Raw genomic sequence first — 17,189 nt, forward strand, 5'->3', positions numbered from 1 at the left:
AATATGGCCTTAAAATAACAGCCTGGTATTTATATCGTTTGCCTCTGTATTTTTAAATCTCCATAAAAAATCTACCATATACCCCCATATCTTATATATCTCAGTGACGATAGTGCGACAGTATTGAAGGGAATGGTACTTAATATTAGCACAATGGGATTTTTCATAAATAATCATCAGTAATATGATGACTAAGTGGGTAGAGGCAAGTATCATTAAGTAAATTGCATCACTTAACTGTGGTGAAGCCTTTAAAAACAGGAAAAGAAAACACTTATGCCGTATCAATAAATTGCACAGTGACAGCTGAAGTGTCTCCTAACTATAATTTAGACAATTATGGCATTGCATTGTGGGATTTTTAGCTAGAAGTAGTATATATGCTTATGTATACAGCATTTTTATCTCCTCAGGCTGTTTTAATGCACTTGGGGGAACTTGGATACAAGAGAGAAAGAGATCAGGTAGCAAACGGAATAACAAAAGAAGAAATGTCACAGTGCTTCAGTTTTTGAAAAAATGTACAGTCTAGAAACACAACAGTGGGGGAAGAAAAGGGGAAAATCTAAACAAGGAATTAGTGGATTACCACTTTGCAGTGGAGTGTACAGGATCAGTTCACCCAATTACAAAACAAGAACATTCTCACTTACCTCTCATTTAATCCAACCATGCAGAAATAGCCCCTTTGAAAAGGGTTCAGTGTGTTCTGTGGATGATCCACAGCAACAAGAACACACGTTTTTTAATCAGGATTTTCAATTTTGTGAGCACCGCTTGCTAAATCCCCTTCACCTCCGTTATATTGGTTGGAAGCAGAAATCTCAGAGATCTCTGAACTGGGTAAATAACACCAAGACTGTGATCACCAGGAAAATGCCTCATATGTTGGGTGAACTGATCCTTTTTGAGTGATTTTAAGGAACAGAGGCTAACAAAACACTCAGCTCAGGTCAAAGGAAAAAAAACATCTCCCCGTTGTTTTTCTGTCTGGTGCAGTCATGCGCTCTCATCCGACATAACCAATTTCACATGATGCACAGCCGTCACACACAGATTCACACGCGCACCGCAGACCACTTTTGATAGAGCTCTTGTGAAAGATAATCAACTTTCCACCGATTAAACCCAGGTTTCATGCAGTTGGCGGCCCATTTATATTTCTCGCTGCTGAGTCGACCGCAGTTCAGTCTGCTTTTTGAGCCCACAGGATATATTCCAGCGCCAGTGTTTATGCACGAGAGCAGCGCTGAATAAAGTTATAGAAATGAGAGAGCGGTTTTTGTCTCTCTTTCACAAAGGACTGAGGGTCATCTGAGGCATTCACTTGTTTGCTTTTGGAGGGTGCTGGCTTCCAGCTACCGCTTCTATCTTGTGTTCTTTCTTTCCTGATCTAACACTAACCCTATTAACCCATTTTGGACCTTTTGTCTTTGTCTGGGCCTCTGCAGCACAGCCAGTCCTAGATAAGCTAAATGAAAAGCTGCTGCAGTGAAAGTCTTTTCACATCCCTGCCTCCTTTTTTTTCCTCCCCCCCTCTCTCTACAGTACCCACAGCCACGCCTAGCTCCCCTGACGCCGTGGACCACTACCTGGAGACGCCCGCCGACGAGAACGAGCACGCCCACTTCCAGAAGGCCAAAGAGAGCCTGGAGGCCAAGCACCGCGAGAGGATGTCCCAGGTACTGATGGAAAGAGGCGAAGGAAATGAATGAGGAAGGATGATTTTATGCTTTTACTGTTAATTCAGCAGACTGAAAGCTGATCAGCAGGGAGAACAGAAAGCAGGATTTTCTTTGGGAGCAGGCGAAGGACAAAGATATGTCTATGAATAGAACGGAGGTGTGTCAAGTAAAACGAATAGGTGTTTGTTAATCCCTCCCGGGTGAGCCGACCGAGCCAATTCAACTTTAATTGTATTCTTTAATCAAGGGGCTCGCTCTCCGGAAGAGAGCCAGATGGTCCGCAGCAACGTCACCGTTTTTTGTTTTTTGTTTTTTGTGCGCCTCTCTGGATAGCTCTGTTTGTTGTGCACGGGTAGCTACAGGCGCAGCGTCGTCCGATTTCACACAGTTGGCTTCACCCTCAGAAATATTGTCTTTGGTAAGGTCCTCGGTTGCATTAAAGAAGCCACCGAGTGACTCAAGGAGGACGGAACTGAGGCAGGATGTACAGTCATCTCTCAGAGGAAGATGTAACTAGAAAAAGGGGAATGGAATCTGTTGATTTGTGTCATGCTTCACTTTGACCCAGCATGTAAACCCCCCTGTGATTTTAGAAAAGCAGAAACTCCCTCATATCAACATTCTCAATCTGAAAGGATTTATATACTCAGACGGGAAGGATGTGATATTCCCTCCTGCAGCCCACACGTTTCATAGCCTTGTAAAATGTCAGATTAGCTTCCTTTCTGACAGCCGCGCAAACATCACGTCCGCGCCGCAAAGAGCGCTGACACGTTTCACTCAAGTGTAAAATCAGACTGTGTTAAAACATATGGAGCGATAACGCAGATTGACAGGTATAATTAATGTTTGCCTTCCTTTTCCTGTGCTCAGGTGATGAGAGAGTGGGAGGAGGCTGAGAGGGAAGCCAAGAATCTTCCACGGGCTGACAAGAAAGCTGTCATCCAGGTGAGACCCGCTGGACATGTGTACAGAAACACCTCAACCCCTTTAGTTGATATTAACGTGGATGTTTGCGCATGTGTGCATGCAGCGTTTCCAGGAGAAGGTGGAGGCGCTGGAGCAGGAGGCGGCAAGCGAGCGGCAGCAGCTGGTGGAGACCCACATGGCCCGGGTGGAGGCTCTGCTCAACGACCGCCGCCGCCTGGCTCTGGAGAGCTACCTGACCGCGCTGCAGCAGGACCCACCCAGGGTACGATGTCGAACAGTTCAGCAGCGAAACAATCGTTATCAAAGTCTCTCCCCTTGTGATTATCAGCACTTTTTAAACTTTGTCCCGCCATTTCCAACCTTGTCGCTGGTGTTTTTAAGATCGTCAGCTACTCATCAAGATACTTGTTCTGTTTTTATTTGAAGTGAGATATTTTCATGATTCTCTTAATCTGACCTGCTCATCTGCTGCAAAACACGAAAAACTTTAAGGATAGGAGGGCTTTCTGGACTCAAATTGAGTTGGAGATGCATGTAGAGATAAAAGTCACAAGAACACTCCACAGCAAGCTCTTTTAAACCTTTAAAATGCCGTCATTTTCACGGTTGGACGTCGACCGTAGACTAGTCTCGTCTCCCTGGCGAAGGCCTAACATTCTGTGACAATAAAGGCATTTTAATCGTTTTGTCACTGTATAAATACACTCAGCTAATGGAGCCCTTCATACAGTAGATGCTTTTAAATCAGATCAAATGTGTTGGATTCCAACCTATAAAAACACAGTTTTTCTCCTCCTTGGAGGAAACTTGGCTGGACTTGTACTTTTCCAATTAATTAATACAATAAATCAAACGCCACCAAACTCATACACACATTAAACTCAGTCCTTAAACTCTAATGCACCGTCATTCTGAAGCATTTGACGGATGTGTGAGGTTTGATAAACATTCTGAATATATGAATTAACCTCATCTTCTCAGAGGAGAAGAGAATAGAATTGGAGAAAAACACAAAATGTACGTGCACAGATTATTTTGGTTATTGCCTTTAATTCGGAAAAATAGTGTTTCTACTCGAGTGTTAATTAAAATGATTCCTATTTGAAAGAGTCAGTGATGTGATAGCTGCGCGTATCCAACAACATTCTGATATCCAAGCCTTTCATAATGTTTTAGAGTAGGTATGTTTCTCCTCGCAAACTCTGGAAAAAAAATGGAAAATGCTGCAGTCGGAATGCAGCCTGATACAGAATGAGCTGTTTACATGACCCCTATATTGTCCTGTTAGTGTAAACACAGTCACTGTCACAGACCGATTTGGGGATTTGGATCAGCATCATGCAAATGTTGGCTTCGGCTTGAAACCCCACCATGCGAATCCTGTCCTCTGCTCTTAACCATCAGTGTCATCTTGTCCTCTCTGTGTGTCTCCTGTAGCCTCGCCATGTCTTCAGCCTGTTGAAGAAGTACGTGCGCGCCGAGCAGAAGGACAGGCAGCACACCCTCAAACACTTCGAGCACGTCCGCATGGTGGATCCCAAGAAGGCTGCGCAGATCAGACCTCAGGTAGCATCGGACGCATTATGCTAACTCTTGTAACATTATGAATTTTTTTTGTTTTTCTGAAGAAGCTGATGCAGTTTGTATGTGTTAAAGGTGCTGACCCACCTGCGCGTCATCGAGGAGCGCATGAACCAGTCTCTGGGACTCCTCTACAAGGTGCCCGGTGTGGCCGACGACATCCAGGACCAAGTTGGTGAGTTAAAAATTCACCCGGTGCCATTTGGTGACTTAATTTGAGCGCAAACATAGAATCCAGTTTATAGTAGACACTGAAAGTAAAACACTAGAGACTTTAAAACTTCCAGGATACAGTCAGATAACTACAGAAGTTAAACCGAGAAACATAGAGAGGAGTTTTTGGCTGAAAGAGCAGTTAACAGGTAAAAATCTGACAGAATGACACGAACCACATCCTGTAAATCTGAGCTCTGGATGCCTTTCCTGCTGACCCTGACATGAGAGCGATACGAGGGAAGACACACTGTCCTGATTGTGCTGCATGTAACAGGGAGATTGAATGCTCTAAATTCCAGCCTGCCGAAAAATGTAATTTATTTATTTTTTTTGGTTGATAAGGTTTTGGAGCCATTTGGCCTAATTCTTCCGCTCAGAGTCAAATGAAACTGTTTGTAGGGAAGATAAATCCCCTCCCTCCCTCCCTCCACCCCTCCCAGCCCCTGCGTTTTGTGAGGTTTCTGTGGGTTTTTGGGTTTATTGGAGTTGCATGCGTCACGCAGCCATCTGTGTCTCTGTCTCGGAGACTGTCACATTCTGTGCTGCACGGCAAAACACACACACACACACACACAGGAACAAATATACACAGAAGAGAAGGCACCATTCAGTCACTGCTGGGTGCCAGGTCTATTACAAAATTAGAGCGAAACAACATTTCTTGGAGGCCGTCTGTCCTCGCCGACATTGTGTGGGATCTTTTTTTTTTTCAAGCACAAATATAAACACATTAGCAACTTTAAAGATTCCATCCAAAAAAGATCCAAAGAAGTTATTATAGCAATATTTTTTATGAAAGAAATGTTAAAAATAATTCAAAGCAAAGATAAAGGGAGTCCCCTTCCCTCTCCCTTCGTCTCGTCTCCTCTGACCTCTCTCCTCCCTCGTTGTCTCCGTCCAGAGCTCCTGCAGAGGGAGCAGGCGGAGATGGCCCAGCAGCTGGCCAACCTGCAGACGGACGTGAGAATGAGCTACGGCAACGACGCCCTGATGCCCGACCTGGAGCTGGGAGACGACCAGACCGACGTGCTGCCCCAGGAGGACACGCTGGGCCTGGGGGGAGTCGGCTTCGTCCACCCCGAGAGCTTCAACCAGCCCAACACTGAGAACCAGGGTACTTACTGAAGCACTTACACTTTGATTCACAGTTGAGGCTGTAATGCAACATGCAGGGTCTGAACAAGGTTCTCGAAATGCTTATTTTTAATCGTTGTATTTTCAAGGTAAGGAATTCGCCTGGATTTGAAGATAATCCCTGAAAAAATATTGATTTTCATTACCAGAGTTGTTTCATCCATGTACATGTACATCATGTAATCCCAAAAATCTGTATTTTTCGCAATTGCATTTATAGTAACAATGCAGATGTGATTATAAAGGCTTTGAGAGTGTAGAATCCTTTGGTTTAGATACCTGAAAAGTGCTTGAAAAGTGCTTGAATTTTTAAAAAGCTGTATGAACCCTGAATGAGAGATCTAATTTTTGTTTTGTAGGATCAAACACATTTTTCACAGTTTTGTGCTTAAAATAAAAATATTCTCTCTCTCTCTCTCTCTCTCTCTCTCTCTCTCTCTCTCCAGTTGAACCAGTGGACTCTCGCCCCAGTCTTGACAGAGGCATTCCCACACGGCCAGGTTGGTGCTATTGTTATACAACTGTGCCAATATTGCATATTTTAATATATTTATGAAACCAGATGGATGGGGTCTATGGCCTGCAGATATTAGTCTGTTGCTAGGCTACTAACTCTAAAGTGTAAGGACTCCTTCTTCCAGGTCTATTATCACTGTTTGCTCATTTATGTGTAAAGATGGTTCTTGATATGAAACAATGCACCCTCTGGTGGTAATACTGGAGGTCCTATAGCTTTGGTTTGGTGGCCACACATGAGCCACAGGGCAATAAAAGTTAAACAGCTGGTTTAATCATAAACGCACAGTCAGATTTAGCTTTATGGACACGGCTGAGTTAAATGTTTGAATCAACTTTTAAGGGTGTACAAGTTGTAACTAATAGCTTTATTCATTACTCACTCTCTCACAGTGAAACCTTTTTTGTTGCCAGGTTGTAAAAAATCTTTTATTGACTGTCATAATTGCTGATAACTTTAGCAAATGGCTTACAATAACATGATAAATTCATTAAGATTTAATAATTACTTTATTTAGACGTGTGAGTGCAGAATTGGAAGCAAATTTCCTCTTTATTAGTGACTTATTGGCATTTATTACAGCTCAACAGCAAATAGTGTTTTTCCCCCTCTGGCAACCTAAAAGTTGTTCTTAATAGGTGGCTTATTACTGCTCTATATAATTAGTCATTTATTTTTTACTCACTAGTAACTTATAAACCCAAAATAAAGGGCGCTCTGTAAGAGAGTGCTCACCACATGTGTAGTTTGATTTGGACAGTAAATGATAGTATCTGCTTTGCTAGGAGGCATTGTCATGAAAACATACAGTATATAAGCATATATAGGTAATAGTATGTGTCGTAATCTATTATAGATTATAACTGAAGTTCAACAATGATTGTTAAAGAAGCTTCCAGGCTAAAAACTAACATTTGTTCAGGTTAGGTCTGTTCCCTTAAAATCCATCACAAGATCGTTTTAAAGTAGATTCTTGTGGTGAAGTCAAGACAGTATTTCTGGACTCTATTTGCACACAGCCAACTCTACTTGACCTCCATGAAGGAGCCAGTTGTGTTTGTCAGGAGACTTGTGACACCGCTGCAGGCTCTATGCTTACTGTGCTATATATATGTGCCATATTCAGTTCATACCACTGTTACTGCCAACTCTCCGCTGTCTGTCCGGCTTGTGTGGGCGAGTTTGAGTCCAGCAAGAGTGTGTGTGTCTGTGAGATAAAGAAAAAGCGGCTGAGTGTCACCATCCATAATAGATGGTACTTTTCCTTCCCCTGCCAGTGACTGGAATGAAGATGGAAGCTATGCCTGAGCTGCGAATGGAGACAGAGGACAGACAGAGCACTGAATATGAAGTTCACCACCAGAAATTGGTAAACAAACAGACACACACACACACACACACACACACACACACACACACACACACACACACACGCACGCAGCAGCTCACTCTGACACAAGCAGACTCATTTAAAATTCACAGATTCATACATAAATAGACACAAACATGCACACACACACAGAAAGATGCATTTACTGACACATGGGAGTTTGCACTCTGCCCTCTCATATCCACAAGCACACACACACACACACACACACACACGCGCAGTCAGGCCCATGTCTCCACTCTGTCCTCTTGGTAAACTCCCAAGGTTGTCACCATGGAGACAGGTGTCCATGGAGACGGCCGCGATAATGCGTGCGTCACACTTCTCTGAATTCCTCCGTCCTCCGATCAGAGTGAAGTTGCGTGCTGTCTGTGTCTGTAAGTGTTTTCCTGGTCGGCCACAGGTTATTGTGCTCGACATTCCGCGGCTTTCTGACCCACTTCAGCATTCGTTCATTCATTAATCTCATCCCGCATTGTAATGCCAGCACAAAAACCTCAATCCATCCTCAGTCAAATCCAAATCCGCGTACCTTATTCCTCTCACCTAAAGGCTTTAATCTCTTAATCCCTACATTTTATTACATATCACATTTCTTGCATTCACAATGAGCAGTCGGAGTGTCGGCGGTCTCCTCAACTTAACTCCTTGATTTGATATTCACGGTAACCCCAATCAGCTTTCTGTAGGATTATTCTGGAGGAGGCTCAGCAGCCCCAAATTAAGTCCCCACTCTGTGCAGTGTTTGACACCAGCAGGGGTAGCAGCGGCGAGATGTCAGCACGCATTTCTGTTAGATTATCTGCAGTTTAGTGCTGTTTTGAAGTCGGTGCCAGCTGACTGCGGTTCTGTCCCGTTATCCCCAGTCAGCACAGGTGGATATCACGAGTTGTTTTCCTCCCTTCAGAAGCCATTTGCCTCCACTTTTTTTTGTTCTGTTCGACAGAGAAGCATAATCTGTGACAGAGGGAGGAAGCTTTCATTTGCTTTTTGTGATTTATTTTTTTTTTTTCCTAATCTTATTGTTTTGCAGCTGAGTCATGCTGCATCACTGTTGCCTTATGTTCTGCTCCCCTTCCTGTAAATCACCTGACAGCCACAGGAAGAAATTAAAATCACCACCAGTAAAAATAACCCCTCAGAAGTCCCCCCACAGTTATTTTAATGCGTGTTTCTGTTTCACATCTTTTTTATCCCCCAGAAGCAAAGTGGTAATTTTCACGCTAGATTTCACTCTGTAATGATTTTATTTCAAAAAATGACACAAAAAAAAATTACACACAGCATGCACTGCAAAGTGATTTAAGCAAATGAAAAGTGGAAGGAAGCGGAAATAAATGGGATGGAACTCTGAATGTCACAAGTAATCTCCCCCCGAGTTAGTGACAGTGATGGAGGAAGTATTCAGATCCTTTGACACAGTAAAAGTGCTAATACTCCTAGTACTGCATTGAACATGATGCGAGTATAGTACAGTCATCAGACTATAGAGTGGTGTCAGGATGACGTATTTTTGTAGGCTAAGCCGCAAGTTAGCATCAAAAAGCCTTTGGGATTTTTCAATTGGATTTTGGATTATCGCCGAAAATAATCTCTGTGACGAACACACGTTTATGATACTCACACGTTTTATTCGGCAACATTATCTTCACAGATGATTTTTGTCACCACCACTCAGCGTCTTACTACACAATTACTGCACACGTTTTCTATGAACTGATCAACAGGTGTAAAGTTAGAGTTGGAATACTTTGAAACTAAAGTCCACCTGTAAAGACGGACTAGTGAGTTGGTGACATTTAATGTGCCTGACTACCATTTAGCTGCTTGTTAGCAACTGCTGTTTATAAGACACTTAAGTGCTTTATAATGAAATAATGGAACATTTAATGATGTACTTTATGTCATAGAACAAAACATGTGAATATGTTCAGCCTGTGGTAACCACGGACTGTGTTTCAGGCATTTAAGTGAGAATCAATTAAAAAAAAACCCACAGACTTTGAGACGAGGGAACCAGAAGACCAAAAATGCTAACTGATTTCTGGCTTTTAGGAATCATGACTACAGCAGTCTATTATGAGTCATGCGTTAATGTCAGAAGCAGGATTTTACAGTTGTAGTACGTTGAGGTGGAGCTCAGTAATGATTATTTTCATATGGTTTGTTACAATTCTTAAAAATTAGTAAGAAATACTGTCACTCAGGGCCCACGCTGACACCTTCACAATGCTTATTTAGTCCCAGGAGTAGTATAAATTAAAATTTTGTTTGTTTTGTTTTCAAAATTATTATTTCTTTTAATAGCAAAATTATTACAAATACATTCAAATGATCAAATCATTCAAAGGAAAAGCAGGAAATTATCACATTTTCGAAGTTTTAAAATTAAAAAAGACTTAAACCATCATCAAATTAACTGAAAATTCATTTTCTGTAAATTGACAAATTGATTAAAAAAACTGCTGGATAGTTGAATGCATCACAAAACATCATATTTTACAAACTTCATATTTACAACTGTAATCAGTAAAGTAACGAGTAACTAAAGCTGTCAGGTAAATGTTGCATATTACAATATTCCCCTCTGAAATATAGTGGAGCTCAAGTAGAAAATGGCATGAAAAGAAAATACTCATGTAGAGTACAAGTACCTAAAATTTGTACCTGAGTTAATGTACTCAGTTACATTCCAGCAGTGGTAGTCGCAGCTACTGGAGCTCACTGGACATGCAAGAGACATGCAAAGTATTTCTAAGCACAGTTAGCTGTCTGCCCCGCTGTGCTGAACGCTACACTCATACACTCAGAAAAGACCTTGGCGCCGCATTTCTACTGTCCATGTATTAAAAACCACCCCGCTGGCTGCGATTGGTCGTGTCCATGTGACTGACAGGTCGCCCGACCACTGTCTGTCCCTCGCCTCCCACAGGTCTTCTTCGCCGAGGATGTGGGCTCCAACAAGGGCGCCATCATCGGCCTGATGGTCGGAGGCGTCGTCATAGCGACCGTGATCGTCATCACCTTGGTGATGCTGAGGAAGAAGCAGTACACCTCCATCCACCACGGAGTCATCGAGGTGAGAAACGACTGACCTGTGCGTTTGTGTGTGTGTGTGTGTGTGTGGACAAGCTGTTCTATACGGCACGCAGTCTGGTGTGTGGGGGGGGTGATGCTGTGCACATGCATGCACGTGTGAGTACAATCTGTTGTATCAGGCTATATATATGTATATGTATGTATGGATTTGACTGTACACTCTGCACTCTGCATCTGTTTACAAATAATAAAAGGATTCATTTCCTGCCTTTCCGCATCCAATTAAAAATCACTTGAGGAAGCATTCAAAAGGTCTTAAAATGTCGATTGTCTTTACATTCGTGCGTGCCGATGTAACCCTCCCCCTCCCCCCTCTCTGGCTCCCCTCCAGGTGGACGCTGCGGTCACCCCCGAGGAGCGCCACCTGTCCAAGATGCAGCAGAACGGCTACGAGAACCCGACCTACAAGTTCTTTGAGCAGATGCAGAACTGAGGAGAATGTCTCACGTCCACACGCATAAACACACACAAACATCTCCTCCCCCACACATCAAGCACCTCCTCTCCTCTCCTCTCCTCTCCTCTCCCTCCTCCCTCCTCCTCCTCCTCCTCCTCTTCCCAGACGAGTCCCACGTCTCCAAAAGGCAGTGTGGCTTAGACGATTTGCGTGACTGAAATAGTCGGTCTCAAGCGTACAGAGCGACTGTAGCCAGGGTTTTTATGCCTGGGCGGACGCTGCGGCTGAGGCCAGTTTGCACCAAGTTTGTTCACTTTATCGGAGCAGGACGCCTTTTAGTTAAAGGAAGGTGTTTTTATACGTTTGCTCCATCTGGGCCTGCTGACGTATGGAAAGAAGGCCCCGCCCAGTGCATCGAAACAAACCCACTCTCTGGGGGAAGAAGCGTGCTCTCTCCACACTGATTCAGGGCCAGTGTATACTTGGGTTTTTTTGGCTTGGGATGGTTTTAAGGTGTGGACTTGTGCAGGCAAATCTGACCACTGATCAGTAGGATTTTTTTGGCACACGCTCACCTGGGCCTCATTTACAAAAACTGGAATCATCAGAAATCATCTCAAATCATTTGATTCTTCATATTGTAGTGATTATAGAACGAAATGACGGCTTAAATCAAGCAGCACGATTTTTATAAATGATGCCCAGCGTTTCCCCACAAGATGCACCACTACTGCACTCACTCTACAGTCTACACTGGAGTATAAGTGAGCCTCCCCTCCCTCCCCCCATCCTCCTCCTCCTCCTCCTCCTCCATCATCCCTCCCTCCATCCTCTTTTCTTTACGCATTCTTACGACAGCTGGGCTGTGCTAAGTCACACAAGGCTCTTAAGGATATCTGGAGACGCTGACGATAACGAATATGTTGACGATGACGGTAGTAATTATGTATTCTGAATGAGCTGTTTTTAATTTTTTTTTTCCTCTTTCGTTTCCAGTTTTGTTTTTCAAAAAAGAATGAAAACGGAGAAAAAAAAAAAAAGAAGAGAAGTCAAAACCGATGTAAAGTCCTTTTTTTAAATTGCGTGTAATGTTACTGAAGTAATGCTGAAGTCTTTAGCTGTTCCTATGTAGTGCATGACAACAATGACAACAACAAGGATTCGGAAAAACAGAAAAAAAAAAAAAAGTCAAGATCTTACCGCTGCTCTCTCTCGAGATCCTTTTCTCACGTATAGATTGTCATTCTAGCAAGATTGTACATTTAGTATCTTCTCGTGATCACGTGACTTCAAACAATGATGAAAAATATATATAAATCTAGATGAACGGGCTCTGCTTTGATATCATGTAAAATACACATTTAAAAAAAAGATCTGTGATTTTTGGAAATTAAGTGTGTTCCTCATTTCTTGTATTCATTTTTTTTTATTTTTAAAAACCACGCTACGTTCCTGAAGCTTACAGGAGGGGGGCTGGCTTCATCTCTGTTTGTATATTATTCACTGAGATATATTGTGTTATAAATCATCCCCTTTCATTTTTGCTTCTTTGTTCAATCCATGTCACTGTGTATTTTTTTTTTTTGTTTTTTTTTTAAAAGGGCATGTCGTGGGCTTGAAGGTTAAAGGGAGCGGGAAGGGGAACGTGAAAAATAGGAGGAATCCAGTATGGGGGGATGGGTTAGGATTATCTCTGCCTGTATGTGTTTTGTCATTTTCAGTCTGGTGTTTCGTCCAGTTGTAAGCCGACGCTGTCTATTTTTTGTAATCATTTTGCCGTCTGCTGATGGAACAGGTGGAGCACTGGGAGGAGGAGGAGGAGGAGGAGGAAGGAGGGCGAGGTAGAGAGGAAATGACTTGCAGTTCCGGATGGATAGTCAGCCAGGCAGGCAGTCTGTATATATATAATGGATTTTCACTCCCCCCACAGCACCTCCCTTCCCTCTCCCTCCTTTGCCTTCACTTCCCCTCAGGCATGCTGCTCACCTCTCTGCCATCAACGCACACTTGACTCCTCAGAGGCAGAGCACGGTAGTCTGTATATAGATGATAGGCGTTCACCATCGAGGGAGAGCTGAGAGGCAGGCGGGGGACGTGAAAGCAGGGATCGAGGTAAACGTTAAGAACCCCCCCGTTCATCTTCATACAGTCGGCTCAAGGTTTGCCACCATCGAAAGAAAGACGGCGTGACCTCTCACTCTGTTATTAGAGCTAATGGCGAGTAAGATCTTCGAGGGAATGGTGGGTGAAGTGTACATATGGAGGCTGCAGTGGGGTGGGTCCTTGGTTTTCAGAGGGTGCTCATTAGAAGCCCAACAGAGGGCAGTAGAGTAGAAGAGGAAGCAGGATTTTCTTTCTATCTTTTTCTGTGGATTATATATTGGTTTTGTTTTCCACTGTGTAATATTGTGCAGGCCATTTGCATTGACTGGGAAAACGCTTTCTACACTGTATTCCATAATAAAGTTTTGAATGTACATACAGATGCTGCGTCTTTGTGTTTTTATGACGTTTAAATCACAACACATCATATTATATTTTCATAACCGGTGTCTATGTATGGTCTTTAATATCAGGCAGGTGATAATATTGTGAAAATTGACTCTGAAGGGGAATTTTCTTTTTCTTCCCTTTATGTAAAAGAGGTCAGAGGTCAGACTGAGGCAGAGAACAGCAGAGTAGAGCTGACAGGGCTTCCTGACACAGATGAACCCGGCTCGTCTCGCTAAAGGTTGAATTATTCTGCAATAAAGTGAAGCCCAACAAAATGTTTTTGGTCCACAGTCACACCAACATGATATATGCTTTTATTAAATGAAATAAAACCAAAGTCAAATTAACAATGGTGTTAATTAAAATATAAAATGACTAACAAGTGAGAATGTTTAGCTACATCTGTAAAGCTACTTGTGCCTTTTTTTCAAGTAATATTAAAAAAGTGTAAGTCCAGGAAAACTGCAATGACAGTGTAGTTAAAAGTAAAAAAATATACATAAATAAATAAATAAAATTCTTTAGCTCAACGAGGGCCTTCTGCTCTGTCGTGATTATTACACAGCCACAGATAATGACACAACATAAAAAACATTTTTCCTGTTCAAATACATTTACAGGATTTGCTGCTGTAGTAGATTAAGGACAGTTTGGTGTTATGTGAGGTCAACCTAAATCTGCGCAGCGCTGCGCAAAGGAGCCGCCATTTTGACGTCCGCGAACGCCTCCTTTTCACCCCTCCACAATCCCACAATCCACCGCGGTCCTCCACATTTGGATCCTCTGCTAAAGTGTCAAATCCAAGGTGAGTACTGCGTTGTTGAAAGAAACGCTATCAAACATTTAACTTAGCTCTGTCTGTCACAACGGTGCATACTAACAGAGGCATGTTCATTTCTGTAATGAGTGACACGTTGAAATAATTTATTGTAGCTCAATAAACGACGGAGGACACAGTTAGAAGGCTGTGTCGCGTCAGCTAAAGGTAGCTTAGCATGTTAGCGATAGCAGTTGTAAACATGTAGCTTAGCAAGCTGCAATGAAACATTCTAGCTGTCTTGACTTTATTGAAGTAAACTGACAATTACATTATGCTTTCCAAAATTGCTTGTTATGCTGCAACTGTGTATTATGTAGCTAACTCAATGTCATTAAGCTAAGCAAGCGTTGTTGATGACAGCAGCTAAGTTGTATTAACTTGAAAGCTAGCTAGCGCCTGCATTAATTTGCTCCAGCTAACCAGCAGCACGTCCATATTAGTGATGTTGTAAGGTTAGTAGGTGACGGAGTCCTTCAAGTTTCGATACACTAAAATGATTTAGCATTTTATTATACAGGATTAAGTTTCCAAACCCCAGCTAGTTGTGAATTATCAGCTACTTCCTCCTAACGCAATTCCAGACTACGCATTTCCTATTGACTTAAGTGTGATCTGGAGACAGAGTCACAGTGTATTGTCCTGACAACACGGCTCCTTGCTCCTTCAGATGGCACTTCACCGGCTATCCCTGCTGTCCTCCATGCTGCGCTCCGCAGTGAGCGTCACCCTGCGCAGGAACATCGGCATGTCTGCTATCCTCTTCCAGCGGGCCAAGGAGCTCGACCCCGTCCAGAAACTCTTCCTGGACAAGATCCGCGACTACAGCAACAAGAGCAAGTGAGTGGATCATACACAACTACTGTCATACACCCACATTAAATGTCCCTGCTTTGTTTAGGCAGCTGAGTTTAGATCAGAGTCCAGATAGAAGTTCAGTCACCAGTGACATATTAACTGTATGCCCTTGAAAGCTGTTTGAAGCTACTGTCTGGCTTCTGTAGCATTAAATGTTATTTCAGTCTACGTTGTTTGCATTGTATTCATGGCATCTCCTCCACTCACTGCCATCACACTCATCTCTCGAACATGTGATGATATTTGATGCCTCGGCTCTCCCAGGACCTCAGGTGGCCTCGTGGACGCAGGTCCTGAATACCAGAAGAACGTGTCTGAAGAGGTCACCAAACTGCAGAGGCTATATGGAGGAGGAGACCTCGTCAAGTTCCCCGACTTCAAGTTCACAGGTTAGTTTGAGCTTATGCTGGTTTTCATTGTGTACTTTGTGTGTTTTCTGCCTAATTGTTACATATAGTTAGTGGCAGGAACACGTACAAAATTCCATTTAACTTACTGATCATTGCTTAGAAAATATGAGTATAGGAATCACTGATTTAATTTTTAAACATAGCATTGCCAGAGCAATGAGCAAGGGTTTAACAGCGGCCTTGGTTTACTGATGTACAAAGGAGCTTTTGAAGGACACAGTGACACAGACACTTTATTTCTTGATTGTTTTAGTCCAAGCTGAGAGCTGCAAATGTCTAAAACAAGACATTGGACAGAAATTGTCCATCACATCAAAGGAAAGTTGTGACGTTTGATGTGCCACACAGTCGGAATGATAATTAAAAGATTGTGTGTGCTTTGAAGTTATTCTTTGCTCTCACACAGTTCCCCTCTCATAAATATTTATCCCTTGCCACTGCAGAGATGCACTGTGATTTGGGGCTTTGTCTGTGTCTATATATAGTGACATGTATCAAAGCCAGATGATTTTCTCATTCTGTTTGAAATTGGTTCAGGAAGCCTTTATTTCTGAGCTTCACTGCATTTTTGATGAACCTACATCTAGCTAGCTGCTGTATATCGCTGTAGCCCATGTCTACATGTAAATTCTCATATCAAGGGTATTGTACAGCCGCAGTATGTCTCACTTTAGGGGATTCAGTCATCAACAACTATCACTAATGGTTGTCTCTTTACTTTTTTTTCAGATCCCAAGCTGGATGAAGGAGCCAAGTAAATGCTTTCCATGTTGTATATCTCCTACATGTCACTAATATGTTGTATTTAATAAAAAGATAGTGGCTTAAACCATTATACACATTGTTGTCATTGAAGCTGCTTCTTGATTCCCACACACTAATTTTTGCAATGCTAAACTCATAACTGCACAAAATATCTCCAATTATGATGTCACATTTACTGTTATGTAACTTGTCAAATATCTCATTTTATGTTTTGTGATCAGTCAGAATATTTTCAGATACAATACAGGCTGCTGTGCCTGCCAGAAATAGAAACTGCCACGGATTTGAAAGTGTTTATTCAGACGAGTAAAAGGTTGTTCAAAGTCCAGCTGCAATGATTAATCAATTAGTTGTCAAGTTTTTAATTAATCGTTTTGAGTAGTAGTATCTTTACTCCTCTATGATAGTAAACTGAATAGTGTCGCCCGTATTTTAAAGCTCATCTGTAGATGTACCCACATGCTATTAAACACAAGTGAAACTATGCTACATTTGCATTAGAATTGGTTGTAATTGATATGCAGATGTATTTAAATAATTGATATATGACAGTGTGTCAAGTGTTGATTGACCTAGATTGAAATTGGCTATCGCTGTGAATTTTTCGTAAGTGTGCTGCATTATGACAAGGTCAGAGATACATTAAAGCCTCTCCCAGGATGAGTTTTTGAAAAAGCGTCAGAAAGGGTGAGTTTCCGTCTGACCTGGTGCCTAAAAATTTTAGCGATTGTGCAGCCGAGCTTTAATGTCGAGCTCATAAAACGGACCAAGATTTGGGTCACTGATTTGCAGCTATGCAGGGTCCAGATTAAAAGAAGACACTATATGCATGCTGCATGTTAAATCTTAAAAATCCTAATCTTAATATTAAATCTCAGACTTTATTCATTCTGATGG

At 42.3% G+C, this 17,189-nt stretch overlaps 2 protein-coding genes across 4 annotated transcripts in view; both read left to right on the forward strand.

Annotated features, from left to right (window-relative positions):
* The window catches only part of appa (amyloid beta (A4) precursor protein a), a 39,684-nt gene extending 26,252 nt beyond the window's left edge, over nt 1–13,432 (forward strand). For both annotated transcript variants that reach the window (XM_084347685.1, XM_084347686.1), the window contains 10 exons: nt 1,549–1,682; nt 2,559–2,633; nt 2,719–2,877; nt 4,053–4,181; nt 4,272–4,371; nt 5,314–5,526; nt 5,993–6,046; nt 7,341–7,432; nt 10,386–10,532; nt 10,884–13,432. In XM_084347685.1, coding sequence (XP_084203811.1) covers nt 1,549–1,682; nt 2,559–2,633; nt 2,719–2,877; nt 4,053–4,181; nt 4,272–4,371; nt 5,314–5,526; nt 5,993–6,046; nt 7,341–7,432; nt 10,386–10,532; nt 10,884–10,985 — 1,205 coding nt within the window. In that variant the 3' untranslated portion in view covers nt 10,986–13,432. The remainder of the gene's footprint in view (nt 1–1,548; nt 1,683–2,558; nt 2,634–2,718; nt 2,878–4,052; nt 4,182–4,271; nt 4,372–5,313; nt 5,527–5,992; nt 6,047–7,340; nt 7,433–10,385; nt 10,533–10,883) is intronic.
* Nucleotides 13,433–14,149: 717 nt separating this feature from the next.
* Nucleotides 14,150–16,362, forward strand: atp5pf (ATP synthase peripheral stalk subunit F6). Of its 2 annotated transcripts, none has more exons than XM_084347409.1 (4): nt 14,150–14,247; nt 14,930–15,099; nt 15,382–15,506; nt 16,257–16,362. In XM_084347409.1, exons 2-4 carry the CDS (start codon nt 14,930–14,932, stop codon nt 16,283–16,285), a joined length of 324 nt encoding a protein of 107 aa, XP_084203535.1. In that variant the 5' UTR covers nt 14,150–14,247; the 3' UTR covers nt 16,286–16,362. The 2 variants fall into 2 exon arrangements, with proteins under 2 accessions (XP_084203535.1, XP_084203536.1); XM_084347410.1 differs by lacking the exon at nt 14,150–14,247 and adding an exon at nt 14,304–14,327.
* The last annotated feature ends 827 nt before the right edge of the window (nt 16,363–17,189 follow it).

This window comes from Pagrus pagrus (genome assembly GCF_965226575.1).
Source record: "Pagrus pagrus genome assembly, chromosome: 24".
Taxonomy (NCBI): domain Eukaryota; kingdom Metazoa; phylum Chordata; class Actinopteri; order Spariformes; family Sparidae; genus Pagrus; species Pagrus pagrus.